Source organism: Scyliorhinus canicula, chromosome 10, assembly GCF_902713615.1.
Source record: "Scyliorhinus canicula chromosome 10, sScyCan1.1, whole genome shotgun sequence".
NCBI classification, from domain to species: Eukaryota; Metazoa; Chordata; class Chondrichthyes; order Carcharhiniformes; family Scyliorhinidae; genus Scyliorhinus; species Scyliorhinus canicula.
In genome coordinates, this window is record NC_052155.1 from 117,168,113 (window position 1) to 117,183,492 (window position 15,380).

The 15,380-nt window shown below is 48.7% G+C and overlaps 1 protein-coding gene across 1 annotated transcript in view; it reads right to left on the minus strand.

Moving 5' to 3' along the window:
* The window catches only part of jph1b (junctophilin 1b), a 170,831-nt gene that overhangs the window by 73,694 nt on the left and 81,757 nt on the right, over nucleotides 1-15,380 (minus strand). Inside the window, 1 exon segment of the mRNA XM_038809632.1 lies at nucleotides 5,382-5,500. Within this exon segment, the coding sequence (XP_038665560.1) occupies nucleotides 5,382-5,500 (119 nt within the window).

Below are 15,380 nucleotides of genomic sequence, written 5' to 3' on the forward strand. Positions count from 1 at the left end.
CTTGGTGTTGTGTGCTCCTCCAGTGCTCCAAGCTGCGGTTTCTCAGGTGAATGATTCCTCACCATGTGAATACGATGTTGGTCTGGTTGTGAATCAGACCAGTGTGAAGGAAGATGTGCTGGGGTGGGGGGAAAATTCCAATCTGTTGCTGATTTAAATAACATTATTCTGATGGATAGCTTATTGGGCCTGAAGGAAACAATCCAGCTCCTCCAGACCAAAAGTGGAGCTTTAAATTTTAAATTAAAAGAAAAATTACAATTGAGGGGCACTGCTACCTAACAGCGCCAGGGACCCGGATTCGATTCCGGCCTTGGGTAGAACATAGAACATAGAGTGCAGAAGGTGGCCATGCGGTCCATCGAGTCTGCACCGACCCACTTAAGCCCTCACTTTCACCCTATCCCCATAACCCAATAACCCCTCCTAACCTTTTTTGGTCACTAAGGGCAATTTATTATGGCTAATCCACCTAACCTGCACGTCTTTGGACTGTGGGAGGAAACCGGAGCACCCGGAGGAAACCCATGCAGCCACAGTGAGACGTGCAGACTCCGCACAGACAGTGACCCAGCGGGGAATCGAACCTGGGACCCTGGCGCTGTGAAGCCACAGTGCTCTCCACTTGTGCTACTGTGCTGCCCAGGGTAACTGTGTGAAGTTTGCACATTCTCCCCGTGTCTGCGTGGGTTTCCTCCAGGTGCTCCAGTTCCCTCCCACTGTCCAAAGATGTGCAGCTTAAGTTGTGTTATGGGGATAGGGTGAGGAGTGGACTTAGGTGGGGTGCCCTTTCATGGGTTGGTGCAGACCCGATGGGCCGAATGGCCCCCTTCTTCGCTGTAGAAATTCTATGGAATCTAAAGAAGGACTCTCTTTCATCCACTCCCAGAGTGATGGCCTGACTGCCTTTTCTGATTTTTATTTGAATTTTTAAACATGCTGGTGACAGGGCGCCTCCACGTTGAAGCACCCTCTCAGCTATTTACCATCTATTGCAAGGTGCTGCTCCTCACAAGCTGGTAAGCCCTCCAGCTTTGAGCGGCTGGTTACCACGTTAATTGAACAGGGAATCTTACCCCAGTTAAAATTCCAAGGAGTGATTGTCCCCTGCTAGACCTCAGTTCAGGACCCGGGAACAGTCCCGACTCCTATTTCCTGCACCTGAAGTGAAAATTCAGTCCACTGTTTCAGGTCGCAATCACCAGAAAATGAATATGGTTCAAGAGTGAACACGGATTTTGTTTCAATTCCCTTCCAGTTGGGTGTCTGACATTCGAGAGAGTTAATTATAACTCCCACTCTTGCCCTCTGAGAATGTTCCTGGGAAGGGCCAATGTAAGCAGGGTCTACTCTCCAGTCCAAAGCCACACCTTTCCTACAGGCGGCTTTTTATCTTCAATAACTATGAACTCAGGCGAGGTTCCCACTACAAACAAGCATGGGCCCAAGTTACTTTGTGAAGTTGCAACCTGCTGACCCCATGAGTGTCAAAACAGCATTTTAATTTCCACATGTGCAAGACCCACATAGGGTCAGCCCCTGTATCACAATCATGGTGGAAGTCCACGGAGCACCCTGAAAGGGCACTAAAACAAATCATTTTAGATGGAATCCTTGTGAGCCAGGATAAGGAGAACTCCCGCAGACACACAAGGATGTTTTGGATTTTCCCTGCACCGGCTCCAATGCTTTTCAAAAACTCCCATTCCCATCCTAACTGCTCTCACCCTCCTTTCTCACTCACATTGTCAGGGATCATTTCCATGGGTGTTTCGCAGAAGCCTGATCCTGTGTGTCTTTCTGCTCTTGCTCACTGTTGATGGCATCATTCTTGATGTCTTCAGGCAGGAATTATTGTTAGGTCGGGAAATCCATGATCTTGGCCCATTGACAGTGCAGGAATGCAGATGCAGATTCAAGTCAGGACGGTGTGCGACTTGAAGGGGAACCTGCAGATAGTGGTGTTCCCATGCATCTGCTGCCTTTGTCTTTCTAGGCAATAGAGGTAACATAATACCTCCAGCAAAAATCAATATCTTCAGAGGAGCAGAAACAACAGAAATACATTGGGGACAAAGTCCACTGCTGAATGTCCCATGAATTTTCACATGTTAAAAGTGCATTTTCCTTACTTTAAAAAAAAATGTTTGCATGTATTATATACTAACTTATAATACACACCCAGGTTTTCAATCCCTTACAATGTAAAACGGAGCATGCTGTCCATGTAAATAATCAAGGTGCTATAAAAATAGAATTTCTACAGTGCAGGCGGCCATTCGGCTCATCGGGTCTGCACCAACCAGCTGAAAGAGTACCCTACCTAGGCTCACTCCCCCACCCTATCCCCGTAACCCCATTACCCCACCTAACTTGCACATCTTTGGACACTAGGGGGTAATTTATCATGGCTAATCCACCTAACCTGCACCTCTTTGGAGTGTGGGAAACCGCAGCGCCCGCAGGGAACCCACACAGACACGGGGAGAACGTGCAGACTCCGCATAGACAGTCACCAAGGCCAGAATTGAACCCGGGTCCCTGGTCTGTGAGGCAGCAGTGCTAACCACTGTGCCGCCCAAAAAATAAAGATGTTTTCACAGTTAATTTCATAAAGCGCATAGCAACAGCCAGAGGGTGAAATATCGAGCATCAAGTTCTGAAGTTTTATGATTTCTCCTTGGATTTCTGCCAAGAGTTTTCAGTCTAATAATTTGCATGCATGGAGAGGCAATTATCAAAATATGTATTTTTTTTAGAGGACTGCACGTATAATAGACGAATGGTGTTCCAGAATACAAAAATGGTGATGAAAGAAAATATCCCCTCCCCCACAGACCCCTGACTAGCAAACCTATGCCAACATATGCAGTATTTTTTTAAAAAATAATTTTTATTGAAAAATTTTCTTTTTATATAACAACAACGAACCGCAATAAAATACCAACAATAACAATAATGATAACAGTCATAAACATTCGCCCATCCTTAATGAACAACAAAACATATTAACAACACCTTAAGTTAACACAATATTAAGTTAAATAACTATAGAAAAATAAACAAAAAAAATAGAAACAGTAAAGAACACCCTGCATCAAGATCCTCTGCCGGGCTACTAGGGACACAAAGGCCAGAACACCGGCCTCTTTCACCTCCTGCACTCCCGGCTCCGCCGCAACTCCAAAAATCGCGAGTCCCCAACCTGGTTTGACCCTGGATGCAACCACCCTCGACACCGTCCCTGCCACCCCCTTCCAGAATTCTTCCAGTGCCGGGCATGCCCAGAACATATGGGCGTGATTCGCTGGACTCCCCGAACACCTGGTGCACCTGTCCTCACCCCCAAAGAACCTACTCATCCGAGTCACAGACATATGGGCCCGATGCAGCACCTTAAATTGGATGAGACTAAGCCTCGCACAGGAAGAGGAAGAGTTGACTCTCTCCAAGGCATCCGCCCAAGTCCTGTCCTCTATCTGCTCCCCAAGTTCCCCCTCCCATTTAGCCTTCAGCTCCTCCACTGACGACTCCTCCATCTCCTGCATTACCGTATAAATGTCAGACACCTTCCCCTCTCCGACCCACACCCCCAAAAGCACTCTGTCCATCGCCCCCTGCGAGGGCAGCAAAGGAAATTCCTCCACCTGTCGCCTAGCAAATGCCTTTACCTGCAGGTATCTGAACATGTTCCCTTGGGGGAGCCCAAATTTATCTTCCAGTTCCCCCAGGCCCGCAAACCTCCCGCCAATAAACAGGTCCCTCAATTTACTGATGCCCACCCTTTGCCACCCCCTAAATCCCCATCAGTGTTCCCCGGGATGAACCGATGATTTCCACCTAATGGAGCCTCCATTGAGCCCCTTGTTTCCCCCTATGCCGTCTCCACTGTCCCCAGATTCTTAGGGTCGCCGCCACCACCGGGCTCGTGGTATACCTCTTAGGAGAGAGCGGCAATGGCGCCGTTAACAGGGCACCCAGGCTCATACCTCTACAAGACGCCATCTCCATTCTTTTCCACGCCGCAACATATGCAGTATTGAGGAACATAAAACCAAAGCCAGTTTTAGGTTGAAGAGTCAGCAAGAAAACAGATGGTGAGAGAACATCTAAAACCCAGAATCTCATTAGGAGACACAGTTTAGGAGCAATGGTCAGTGAAGTACATTAAAAATTATGTTATTTAATTATATATGCTGCCCACAAATAAGTTGAAAGTTTGTTATCTAATCAGAAGGTTCACAGGACTTCATAAACCATAATTTGGGGCCTCACGGTAGCATGGTGGTTAGCATCAATGCTTCACAGCTCCAGGGTCCCAGGTTCGATTCCCGGCTGGGTCACTGTCTGTGTGGAGTCTGCACGTCCTCCCCGTGTGTGCGTGGGTTTCCTCCGGGTGCTCCGGTTTCCTCCCACAGTCCAAAGATGTGCGGGTTAGGTGGATTGGCCATGCTAAAATTGCCCGTAGTGTAAGGTTAATGGGGGGATTGTTGGGATACGGGTTACGTGGGTTTAAGCGGGGTGATCATTGCTCGGCACAACATCGAGGGCCGAAGGGCCTGTTCTGTGCTGTACTGTTCTATGTTCTATGTTCTATAATAGCAATGCAACATTTATAACACTTCGGTGGAAACCAGTTAGGTTAAACTTGAAACTGACTCCCAAAATTTCTTGTATACTATATAGAGTTTAGTTTGCAGGTTTTTGGCTGAGTGTACTTTTGTGTTTGATGCATCATGCTGTCAGCAATAGAGCATTTTGCAATCATACCAATCATGCTGATAGCTTAAAATATATACTGAATATAGAGTATACCATTATCACCTCAATATGTTCTGATAATTATTAAATGTTGGTGACTTTGTTGTATGAATGTTTACACACATCAGAGACAAGCTTCATATGGGTAATTACACGCATTTACAAAACCAACTGACCAGAAAACCACACACATTCTTTAAAGGCTATTATCCAATTTAAAGGTTTAATTATAAACTGTTTGAACTGTTGACATGATTCATTACAGGTGAACTTGGAATACAGCCTTGTAATTTCTGCTATTAATGTAGCAATTACCGTGATTTACCTCAGTCATTTATAGCTGTAATATTGAATGCTGAAAACACAAAAGGTTCTGAAACTAATATTAGTGAGGTAGTTTTAATTTAAAAAGTGACGCGATTAGACTTATGAGATTCATTTAACAAATTCCACCCTCGATGTAGCAATATATCGTTGCATCATTTCATTGAAAATTTGCATCAAGAGAAAGGGCTTCACTTCAAGAAAATAGGTCTCTTTAACAAACTTCTGTTTCTGTAAAGCATGGATTTAAATTATTTTGCAGAATTATTTTTCTGGATGATTAGTGGAAGTTTTACCTGGCTGGCAGAAGGTTGGTGACAGTTCCCTGGCAACGCCCCTTGCAATGTCTGATTCCTGGCGCGCAGCTTGAGCGGCCCCATCTGCTGCATCAGCTTTGGCCCTCGCATGTGCAGTTCTAGATTAAAAAACAAAAGTAAACTTCAGCAAGGTACTGCCAGCATTGTTTTATCTTGCATCGTTTCTAGGCTGGATGAGTCTTTAACATAGGATCAAGTAATTTAGTGGAATTCTTCCCGTCTCTGTGCCCGTGCATCCCATAAACCACAAAAACATGGCACAGAATCAAGCACATAATCTATTAAAAGGTGTCTCCTCAAATATTTACAACGACATATCTAAAGCATAGCTAAGTCCTCTTGAATAAACTGGCAGATGCCAGTTCTGTAAATATAGTTTTTTACAGACCAACAAAATAATTATATTACCAGGGACAAGATTTAATATCCGCGGGCGCAAATCCGTTATGGCCACCAAATCTTGTGAGAGGGCCAAAACGGGATTTGCGCCAACAAGATTCCACTTTCAGATCTTCTCTCCACTGCGCTGGTGACGTGATCAGGTTCACACCCAGAAAAGGTGCAAACCTGATTTGCATGATTTTAAAATCAATTTTTAATATCATTAAATGGCTTTACGCCATAGCATCTGTCCACGTTGACTAGCCACCCCCTCCCTCCCCCTACGGGGTGACCACACCGGTACGAATCCTGCCGGGCAGCATAGGAACCTGGAGGCCCCAGGGATGAGGGCAGAGGCTAGGCATTGTCCCCTGTCAAACCCTCCTCCATTGAGGGGAGGGGAGAGTTTCCCTTTTTGTGTTGAGGGATGGGGGGGGTTATTTTTTCACCTCAGATTTCTGTGGAGCCCAGCTTGCCAGCTCGATCAGGCCGCTCCCCGCCAGAGTGATGATGCAAACCATAGTCCTGGATTTTCTTTTCACCGAGTGTCAGAAGGTCTGGTGAGAAACCTTGGCTGTGTTTCCGGATAGAAACACATAGAACAAACAGTGCAGAAGGCCATTCGGCCCATCGTGTCTGCACCGACCCACTTAATCCCTCACTTCCACCCTATCCCCATAACCCAATAACCCCTCCTAATCTTTTTTGGTCACTAACGGCAATTTATCATGGCCAATCCACCTAACATGCACGTCTTTGGACCGTAGGAGGAAACCGGAATACCCGGAGGAAACCCACGCAAACACGGGGAGAACGTGCAGACTCTGCACAGACAGTGACCCAGCAGGGAATCAAACCTGGGACCCTGGCACTGTGAAGCCACAGTGCTAATCACTTGTGCTACCGTGCTGCCCATCTATGTTTTCAGTCAGAATCTGACACTTGCCATTTTCTGGGGTGGGAAATTCCACCCCAGAAATATTATAACAATAGTATGACACCCTTTCAAATTAATTCAATCTTTTTCCTGGAATTGTAATATTTAATTTAACTAAAAAGGACATTGATTAAACCACATGGGCATGTCCTGGTTTATTTAGTAACAAAATGATGAAAACATGGTCAAGGCATCCTATTTGAAAGTGTAATAAATCAATATCATTTACATTAAAGTTATTTCTGGTATTTGCTTCTGACATTGTCTTTAACATTCACTAGGCTTCTGTAGGATTTGTCAGTTTCATTCGTTTTCTTTTGCAAACTCATTGGAGCTCGCCGTTTAATGAACAGAAGCCATTATACAGAGACAAGCATTTAGATCAAACTTACACTACTGTGCTTGTTAAAATGTCTGATTAGCAGAAAAATAATCAACTCTCTTATCTCTAAAATGATGATGTGGCTTTACAGCCCTGGGGCGAAATTCTCTGCAGACCGTCGTAACGCCGATTTCCGGGGAGCAAAATTGGTGTAGATGACTCCGGCGTGGGGGCCTTCTTTTAGGCGGCGATTCTCCGTTCCCGGAGGGGGCCAGCAGCGGACTGACGCGATACGCGTCAGTTTCACCAGCTGCGGAAGTGGTGAGACCCGGCGTTTTTGGGGGGGGGGGGGGAGGAGGAGAGAGACAGACCGGCATTTGGGGGGGGGGGGGGGAGGGAGGAGGAGGAGAGAGACAGACCGGCATTTTGGGGGGGGGGGGGGGGGGGAGGGAGGAGGAGGAGAGAGACAGACCGGCATTGGGGGGGGGGGGGGGGGGAGGAGGAGGAGAGAGACAGACCGGCATTTTGGGGGGGGGGGGGAGGGAGGAGGAGGAGAGAGACAGACCGGCATTTGGGGGGGGGGGGGGGGAGAGAGACAGACCCGGCATTGGGGGGGGGGGGGGGGGGGGGAGGAGAGAGAGAGAGAGACAGACCGGCATTTGGGGGGGGGGGGGGAGAGAGAGAGAGAGACAGGCCGGCATTTGGGGGGGGGGGGGGGGGAGAGGAGGAGAGAGACAGACCCGGCATTTGGGGGGGGGGGGGGGGGGGAGGAGGAGAGAGAGACAGACCCGGCGTTGGGGGGTTTGCGGCGTTGAGTTGAGAGGAGAGGGGGGTGGGTTTGCGGCGTTGAGTTGAGAGGGGGGGGGCGGCGTTGGAGGGGGGGCGGCGTTGGAGGGGGTAGGGGTGGTGAAGGGGGTAGGGGTGGTGAAGGGGGTGGGGTGGTGAAGGGGTAGGGGTGGTGAGGGGGAGGGTTGGGGTAGGGGCAGCGGCGTGCAGAGGAGGGGGGCGACGGATGCCCGGGGCCAACGCACCGTCGCCCCCCCCTCTGCACGCAGCTGCCCCTACCCCAACCCCCTCCCCTCACCACCCCTACCCCCTTCACCACCCCTACCCCCCTCCAACGCCGCACCCCCCCCCCACTAACGGAGGAAGGAAGGGGGGAGGAGGAAGGAAGGGGGGAGGAGGAAGGGGGGGGGAGGAAGGAAGGGGGGAGGAGGAAGGAAGGGGGGGAGGAGGAAGGAAGGGGGGGAGGAGGAGAGAGGGGGGGGTGTGGGTATCGGCGTTGAGGGTGGGGGGTTGCGGCGTTGCGAGAGATGGGGCGGCGTTGGAGGGGGGTAGGGATGGTGGGGAGGGGGGTAGGGGTGGTGGGGAGGGGGGGTAGGGGTTGGTGGGGGAGGGGGGGTAGGGGCGTTGGAGGGAGGTAGGGGTGGAGGGGGGGTGGTTGGGGTAGGGGGCAGCGGCGTACAGAGGGGGGGGGCGACGGTGCGTTGGCCCCGGGCATCCGTCGCCCCCCCTCTCTGCACGCCGCTGCCCCCAAAACCCCCCCCATGCCGCAACCCCCCCCGATGCCGCAACTCCCCCCGATGCCGCAACCCCCCCCCGATGCCGCAACCCCCCCCCCCCCCCCCACCCCCCCCCCCCCCCCCCCCGACACTGAACGGTTGACGCCGTTTTAAAGGTACTGTGATTTTCACCGACGTGACCCGTGGCCACGTCGGCGGGACTTCGGCCCATCCGGGCCGGAGATTTGTGGGAAAAAATATATAATGAAATCCCGCCGGCGCCAGCTGTTTTCAGAGGCTGCCGGCGGGATTTGCACAGCGCCGGTTTTTGGCCGGTCAGAGAATTAAAAACCCTGCGGGAGCGGGAATAACGCCGCTGCCGGCCGATTCTCCGACCCTGCGTGGGGTCAGAGAATTTCGCCCCTGTTGTCCAACAAGGTGTAGACCCAGCTGCAGCGTGCAGCAAACAGGTCATCTTGACCCACCATATATTATTTCAGTAATGTGTTAGGCAGGCATGGTATTACATCCAATTCCTAAAATCTGTTGAAGATTGTGTCAAGACAATAGTGAACAGTGTGAACCATTGATCTGTCCCAGATCGTCATGAGCCCTCGGATGCCGGCTTCAATGTGGATAGCTTTTTAAAAACTTATTCATAGGATGTGGACACGGCAGGCTTGGCAGCATTATTGCCCATCATTAGTTCCCCTTCAGAGGGTGATGCTGAGCCACCTTCTTGATCCACTGCCATCTATGTGGTGTAGGTACACCCACAGCGTTGGAAGGGAGGGAATTCCAGGATTTTGACCCAACAATGAAGGAGTGGTGATATAAAACCAAGTCAGGTTGGTATGTGGTTTGGAGGTGGTGGTCTTACTAGGTACTTGCTGCCCTTGTCCTGGATGGTAACGGCTGTGGGCTTGGAAGATGCTGTCTGAGGAACCCTGGTGAGTTACTGCAGTGTAGCTTGTAGATCAGTCATTTTAAAACTCAGGGTCGTGACCCATGGGTGGCAGGAGGGTCACGGAGTGATTGAACGCAGCGTTTCCGATCGCGGTAAGAAGTGCCCAACGGCCTCGACCAACTTTTTAAAATGCCGTCATCACCGGCTTTCAAGAATGCTGGCCGTCCCGATCATACCTGTCCCCTCAGCCGGATCTAGCAGTGTGCAGGCCGCCACCTCCTGATATCAGTGTGCTGTCCCAGGACCAGATTAATAAAACAATGGGATCTTCCCCCAGAAGCGGCGGTGTTGGGTAAGCTGGATCTGCGAGGACTCTGTCTCGACCGTGAATTTGGGGAGTCCATACACGTAATCATGGCATTTGTCAATCCCCGTGAGGAGGCACAGGCATGGTAAGGGTGAGCTGCTTAACTTTAAGGTGCTGCTGGCAAAGGGGATCGGAGTGGACCCCGAAAACGATCTGGTCGCGGATCATGGAGTTGGAAGTGGAGCCGTAGTTGCAGGACTGCGCGAGGATACGGAGATGGGTTAAGAAGGACTGAAAAGGTTCATCCTTACCCTGAAGCCCCTGCTGGAACACATAGCGTTCAAATCTCTCGTTGTCTTCGATGTCACAGTGGCTGTCGAACTTCAGCAGGACTGTTTTAAACTTTGTCTTGTCCCCACCTTCAGCAAAGGTGAGGGAGTTAAAGATGTGGATAGCTTGGTCCCCGGCTGTAGAGAGGAAGAGAGCAATCTTCCTGGCATCCGATGCGGCTTCAAGGTCGTTGGCTTAAAGATACAGCTGGAACTTCAGCTTGAAAATCTTCCAGTTAGCACCGAGGTTGCCGGCGATGCGGAGCGGCGGGGGAAGGCGGCCGCTGTCCATGTTACCGGATGGCTGACTGCTGATCAAAGGCAGACTATCTCAAGGTAGGTCCGTCAAACTCAAACATGACCCCACACCTGGTACCATGATGTGTTGGGTAAGCTGGGTCTGCGAGGACTGCGTTTACTGCAGCAGTGAGAGAGACAGGCTTCCAACACTTGAAGCAATGCAACTCGATTTTATTGAACTCTTAACTATCATACATACTTTAACTGTGGGTTGACACTATGCTGCGTTGACTGGAGACCTGAGGCTAACCTGACCAGAGTATCTTACTACAGCATGGTGTATGTTCTAGTTGTAGCTAATGGGCTCTGACTGTCTCAGAGGCTGGATCCCAAGAGAGCGGGAAAACTAGTGCCCTCTGGCTTTATAGTGGTCGTGTCCTGTCTGGTGACTGGCCGCTGTGTTCTGTGTGTAATTGGTCATCCTGTGTGCCAATCAATGCCTGTCTGTGCACCATCACATACTTGTTTGTATATTAAGACAGAGAGCAGGTGCACTGACGTCACATGCTCTGAGTGCAAAATCAGGAGGAAAGATCCCTCCATTTTGTAGCTTCCAGCAAGCAGGCAACAGGACTGTGTGAAGAACTGAAGATGGATCATTTTGTAATAAAGTAGACGAGGGCCAGAGACACAAACAAGCCAGGATCTCATGATTGAATCTGTTGGAGTCCACGGCAGGACAAAGCAGTGCCTGTGTGAACTCCAGGACCTCTGGTGAACAAACAATTAAGAAGATACTGAAATCGGGAACAAAGTAGTAAAAAGATGATTCCGAGGTATGGCATTGTTAATTTTGCCAATGAAAATCAGGATGTAAAGCCCATGTGTATTATGTGCAGGGAAGTACTGGTAAATGAAAGTTTAAAACCCTCAAAACCTCAAAGGCATTTGCAGACTAAGTATAGAGAGTTCGAGGACAAACCTCTTGATTTTTTTCATAGGATGCAGCGAGAATTTATATTGTCAACTGAAGTCCTTGGCAGAAATGAAACATTGAATGATAAAGCTAGTAAGATTGTGAGGAACAAGCAGGCTCACCTGTCGCAATAATGGTGTATCACGAGGGTCAGCCGGTGTAGGTCACAAAGGTCAGCATGGATCCCGAAGGTTAGCCGGTTGGCAAAAGTGGGTCCCGGGAGTAAAAGTTTGAAAACACTGTTATAGGTGGTACACACAGCTGCCACTGTGCCTCGGTGGTGGAGGGAACAAAAGTTTGTGGATGGGGTGCCAATCAAGCAGGCCACTTTGTCCTGGATGATGCCAAGCTTCTGAAGTGTTTTTGGAGCCACACTTATCCAGGCAAGTATATTCCATCACACCCACGTGCCTGCTCAGGCGAGAAAACCGGCGTGCAACTCACCAGCTGCACAGCCAGCATTTTTTGTCAGATAATCCAGCACTTGGTGTAAAATGAAATGGAGGCTTGGTCATGCCGTCATGTTGGCAGACTGGTGCCAGAAAAATCTGGCAATGTCGGGAATCCCAATATTCTTTTAAATGGGCACCCTAACCATCCCCAAACCCCCTGGCACCACCCTTGAATATGCTCCCTTGAAGTCCTGGGTACTGTTAGGGTGTTTTGTCTCCCCCTGCCCCCCCATCCCCCACCCCCACATTTTATCTTTGTCTGGTTCCCGTTTTTAAAAAAACTGTAGTAAAACCTCGCCAACAGGGGTAATTTCTAACATGTATGTGGTGGCGTGAGGTATACTGCTGCGAAGCCCATTAATGGGAAGTTAATGTGTTGAAATAAGATTCCCGACCTTCCTGGGCAGGAACCCTGATACGTCACTGGCTGGTGGGGGTGGAATCAGCAAACTAGATCTCACTGGTCAGGTTCTCGTTTTCCAGCTGTCGCAGGATTTTGTACCCACGTAGCAGTTTGCATTCGCGGAGGATGCTGGGGGTGCAAAACCCCTTCCCCAGACTTGTGCCTGTTCAATGGTAGATAGGCTTTGGTGGATTCAGGAGGCCAGTTACTTGCCACAAGATGCCCAGCCTATGACCTGCTCATGTAGTCATAGTATTTATATGGCTAGTCCAGTTCAGTTTCTGGTCAATGGTAAACCCCCCCCCCTCCCCCCAGGAGGTTTGTTAGTGGGGATTAGAATCATAGAATTTACAGTGCAGAATGAGGCCATTCAGTCCATCGAGTCTACACCGGCCCTTGGAAATAACATCCCACTAACGCCCACACCCAGAACCCAGATTCTGCAATGGTATTGTCAGTGAACATCATTATTTCAATGACAAAGTCCATTGCAGATAAGGTTTATGCCATTGGTGCCCAAACAGTTATTCATGTTCATTGTTCATGTTACGTATCTTAAGATATGTAACACAGAGATTCCTCTTCACTGTGCGCAATATACAGGTTGAAACCTTAAGTTGAATTATTGCAAAAAATAGGAATTGTTGCAGAAACTGAGAATTTTGGCTAAAACATTAATTTCTTTAGCATCTCTGAGATTTTTACATAGCTTTCTGGGTTATAGACCTTTATAACCAGCTTGCACATTACCTCAAAGAGTTCCTGTCTCCTTTTCTGCCAAATACAAAGTTGACCTCTTTGAGAGTAATTTGCTTCTACTCCTCAAGAATTGGCTGAGTTCCTCTTTCTGCCTGTCTGCTTTCTCATTGTGTCTGCATCTGTACCATCACCAGCCAGGTCCTTTGCTTGTAGCTCTCCTTTGTGTCTGGCAACATGACATCTGTATCTTAACATGAACCCATATTTCTTATCATCCAAGAAAGGTACAATTCATCCCTTTAAAATCAATAGAAGGTCTTAAAAGTCCTTTCTCGCAAACATTTTTTAAAACAATTAGATTCCAGTCAGGTTTTCCTTACTGTACTGCTTCTGGGTCAAAGGTCACCACACCAATGTCCATTGAATTGCTGACTCAGAGTTGGAACAATAGCTGCTGTAGGGTTTTATCTGGAGACTCAGCAGAGGTGCCTTCCACAATTTATTGCAGAGGGGAATGCAACTGCAGCTAGAGCTCCGCACTGCTCTCCTCTGTCCAGCTCAAGAAAATGTTAACAATACTCACAAATCGAATGACAAGTTATACTTCTCACATGGTATTAGCTAGAGCGCTTCTAGTATCAGCTGTCCGCTTAGTGAGAGCTCAAATTTGCACTTACACCGCATGGGTAGTTTCAACAGCATCCTTGTTGAGATCCCACCACTAAATAAAATGGTACGATATTGACCACCCACAACAAAAGGTGCTACAAACAACAAGATAAACAACTCAATCATCTATTTAATTGGTGTCTGATTAGACAGGGCTTCTGTAGAATTCCTCCCTACGCTTCTGCTTCTTCAACGTGCCATGGGATATTGCAACTCTCCTTCAGAGCATTCTGCAAGTGTCAGGCTAGATTACATGCTCAATTGGCTGAAGTGGGTCTTGAACCCATGACCTTCCGATGTAAATGCAAGAAAACTACTATTGAGCCAAGGCTGATATCTTTGGGCTTCTTCACATCTGGAGCAGCATACTGTTCCCATCACCACCATCTTTGGAGTGCAGCGTTTCCTGGAGTGGGAATCTGATATACACAAGGAAATGGCACAGAGAAGGCAGCTAAATCCCCATCTTCATCTTCATGCAGCAGAGCTGCCTCAGGATGTGGTTTACAATTGGGTCAATTAGAAGAAAGCTGTGATGGCATTGTTTTTAGTGAAGATTTTCATTCATAACAAACAAACAAAATAAAATATACGACAGTAACATGAAGAACCGGATATTTACAAATTACAATATTGGAGTTAGTTTTAAAAAACGGCCAGAATTTAGCAAGATGAAAAAGTGCTTATGTTTATGAATTAGCTACAGTTAGGCCATGTAATTTTATCAATTACATTTCATATTAAAACACTGAAACAGCTACAAGGATATGCTGCATATTTGTCGATGATGTTTCTGAGAAACGTTAGCGAATATTAGGAACTTGTTTGTTGTTTTAATCTGTTCATGCAAATATGTGATCAAGTATACTTGTTTATCAAGTCTACAAATTTTAAGGTCTATAGTTAGGAAATGGAAAGTTGAATTGTCATGGTGATCAGTTTAGTCTCTTCCATCATTATCTGCACTCATTAAATCGCATTTTAATAACAAAGCATACAATCTGCATGCCTGCATAAAATATTACAATGTGATAAAAAATCAGCATCAACTTTGAGTATGTGACATTTGCATCAATTCATCAGAGAGACAAGATGAGTCTCTCTAACCAAATTACTTAGAAATCCATGCAGGCTGTGGATTGGAAATACATACTCTGTTCCTCTTGGGAAATACTCCATTTCCCTATGCTTCGAGACCATAGGTTGACAAAGTCCAAGTTTTAAAAACTCTCAAGGAAATGTCATTGGGAAAATGTTGGAAGTTATAATTATAGATGTTATGGCAGGACAGTTCAAAATATTTAAGACATTCAGACAGAGGCAACATGGTTCTCCGTTCCGGAGTCTCAGTGCTCCACACCAGCGAAGAATCAGGACTGGTCCACGCTGCATGAGGAGCGTCGTCCAGCTGCTAGTCCCATATATGGAGGCTAGCACTCCAGCTTTCCTTCTCTTCCCGGTCTCAGCTCGCCATTTTGAATGGGTGTCTCGATCCCAGTGTCTAGCGATAGCCCCCCCCCCTCCCTCCACAAGGCAAATGTAGATCCCACACCCCCCTCACTGATAGGGAGAGCACCCCAGCCCATCAGCAAAAAGGGGCATCTCCCCCCCCCCAACCATGAGAATAACAGCAGCGCCGGCCCTAGGGTTGCTGGCGCCCCGGGCAAGCTGAACTTCGGCGCCCTTGGGGGGGGGGGGCAGGGCCGAGGGGCAGGGGGGGCGGGGCCGAGGGGCGGGGGGGCGGACCCGAGGGAGGGGCGGGGGAGGGCGGACCCGAGGGGGGGCGGGGGAGGGCGGACCCGAGGGGGGGGGCGGACCCGAGGGGGGGGGCGGGGGGAGGGTGGACCCGAGGGG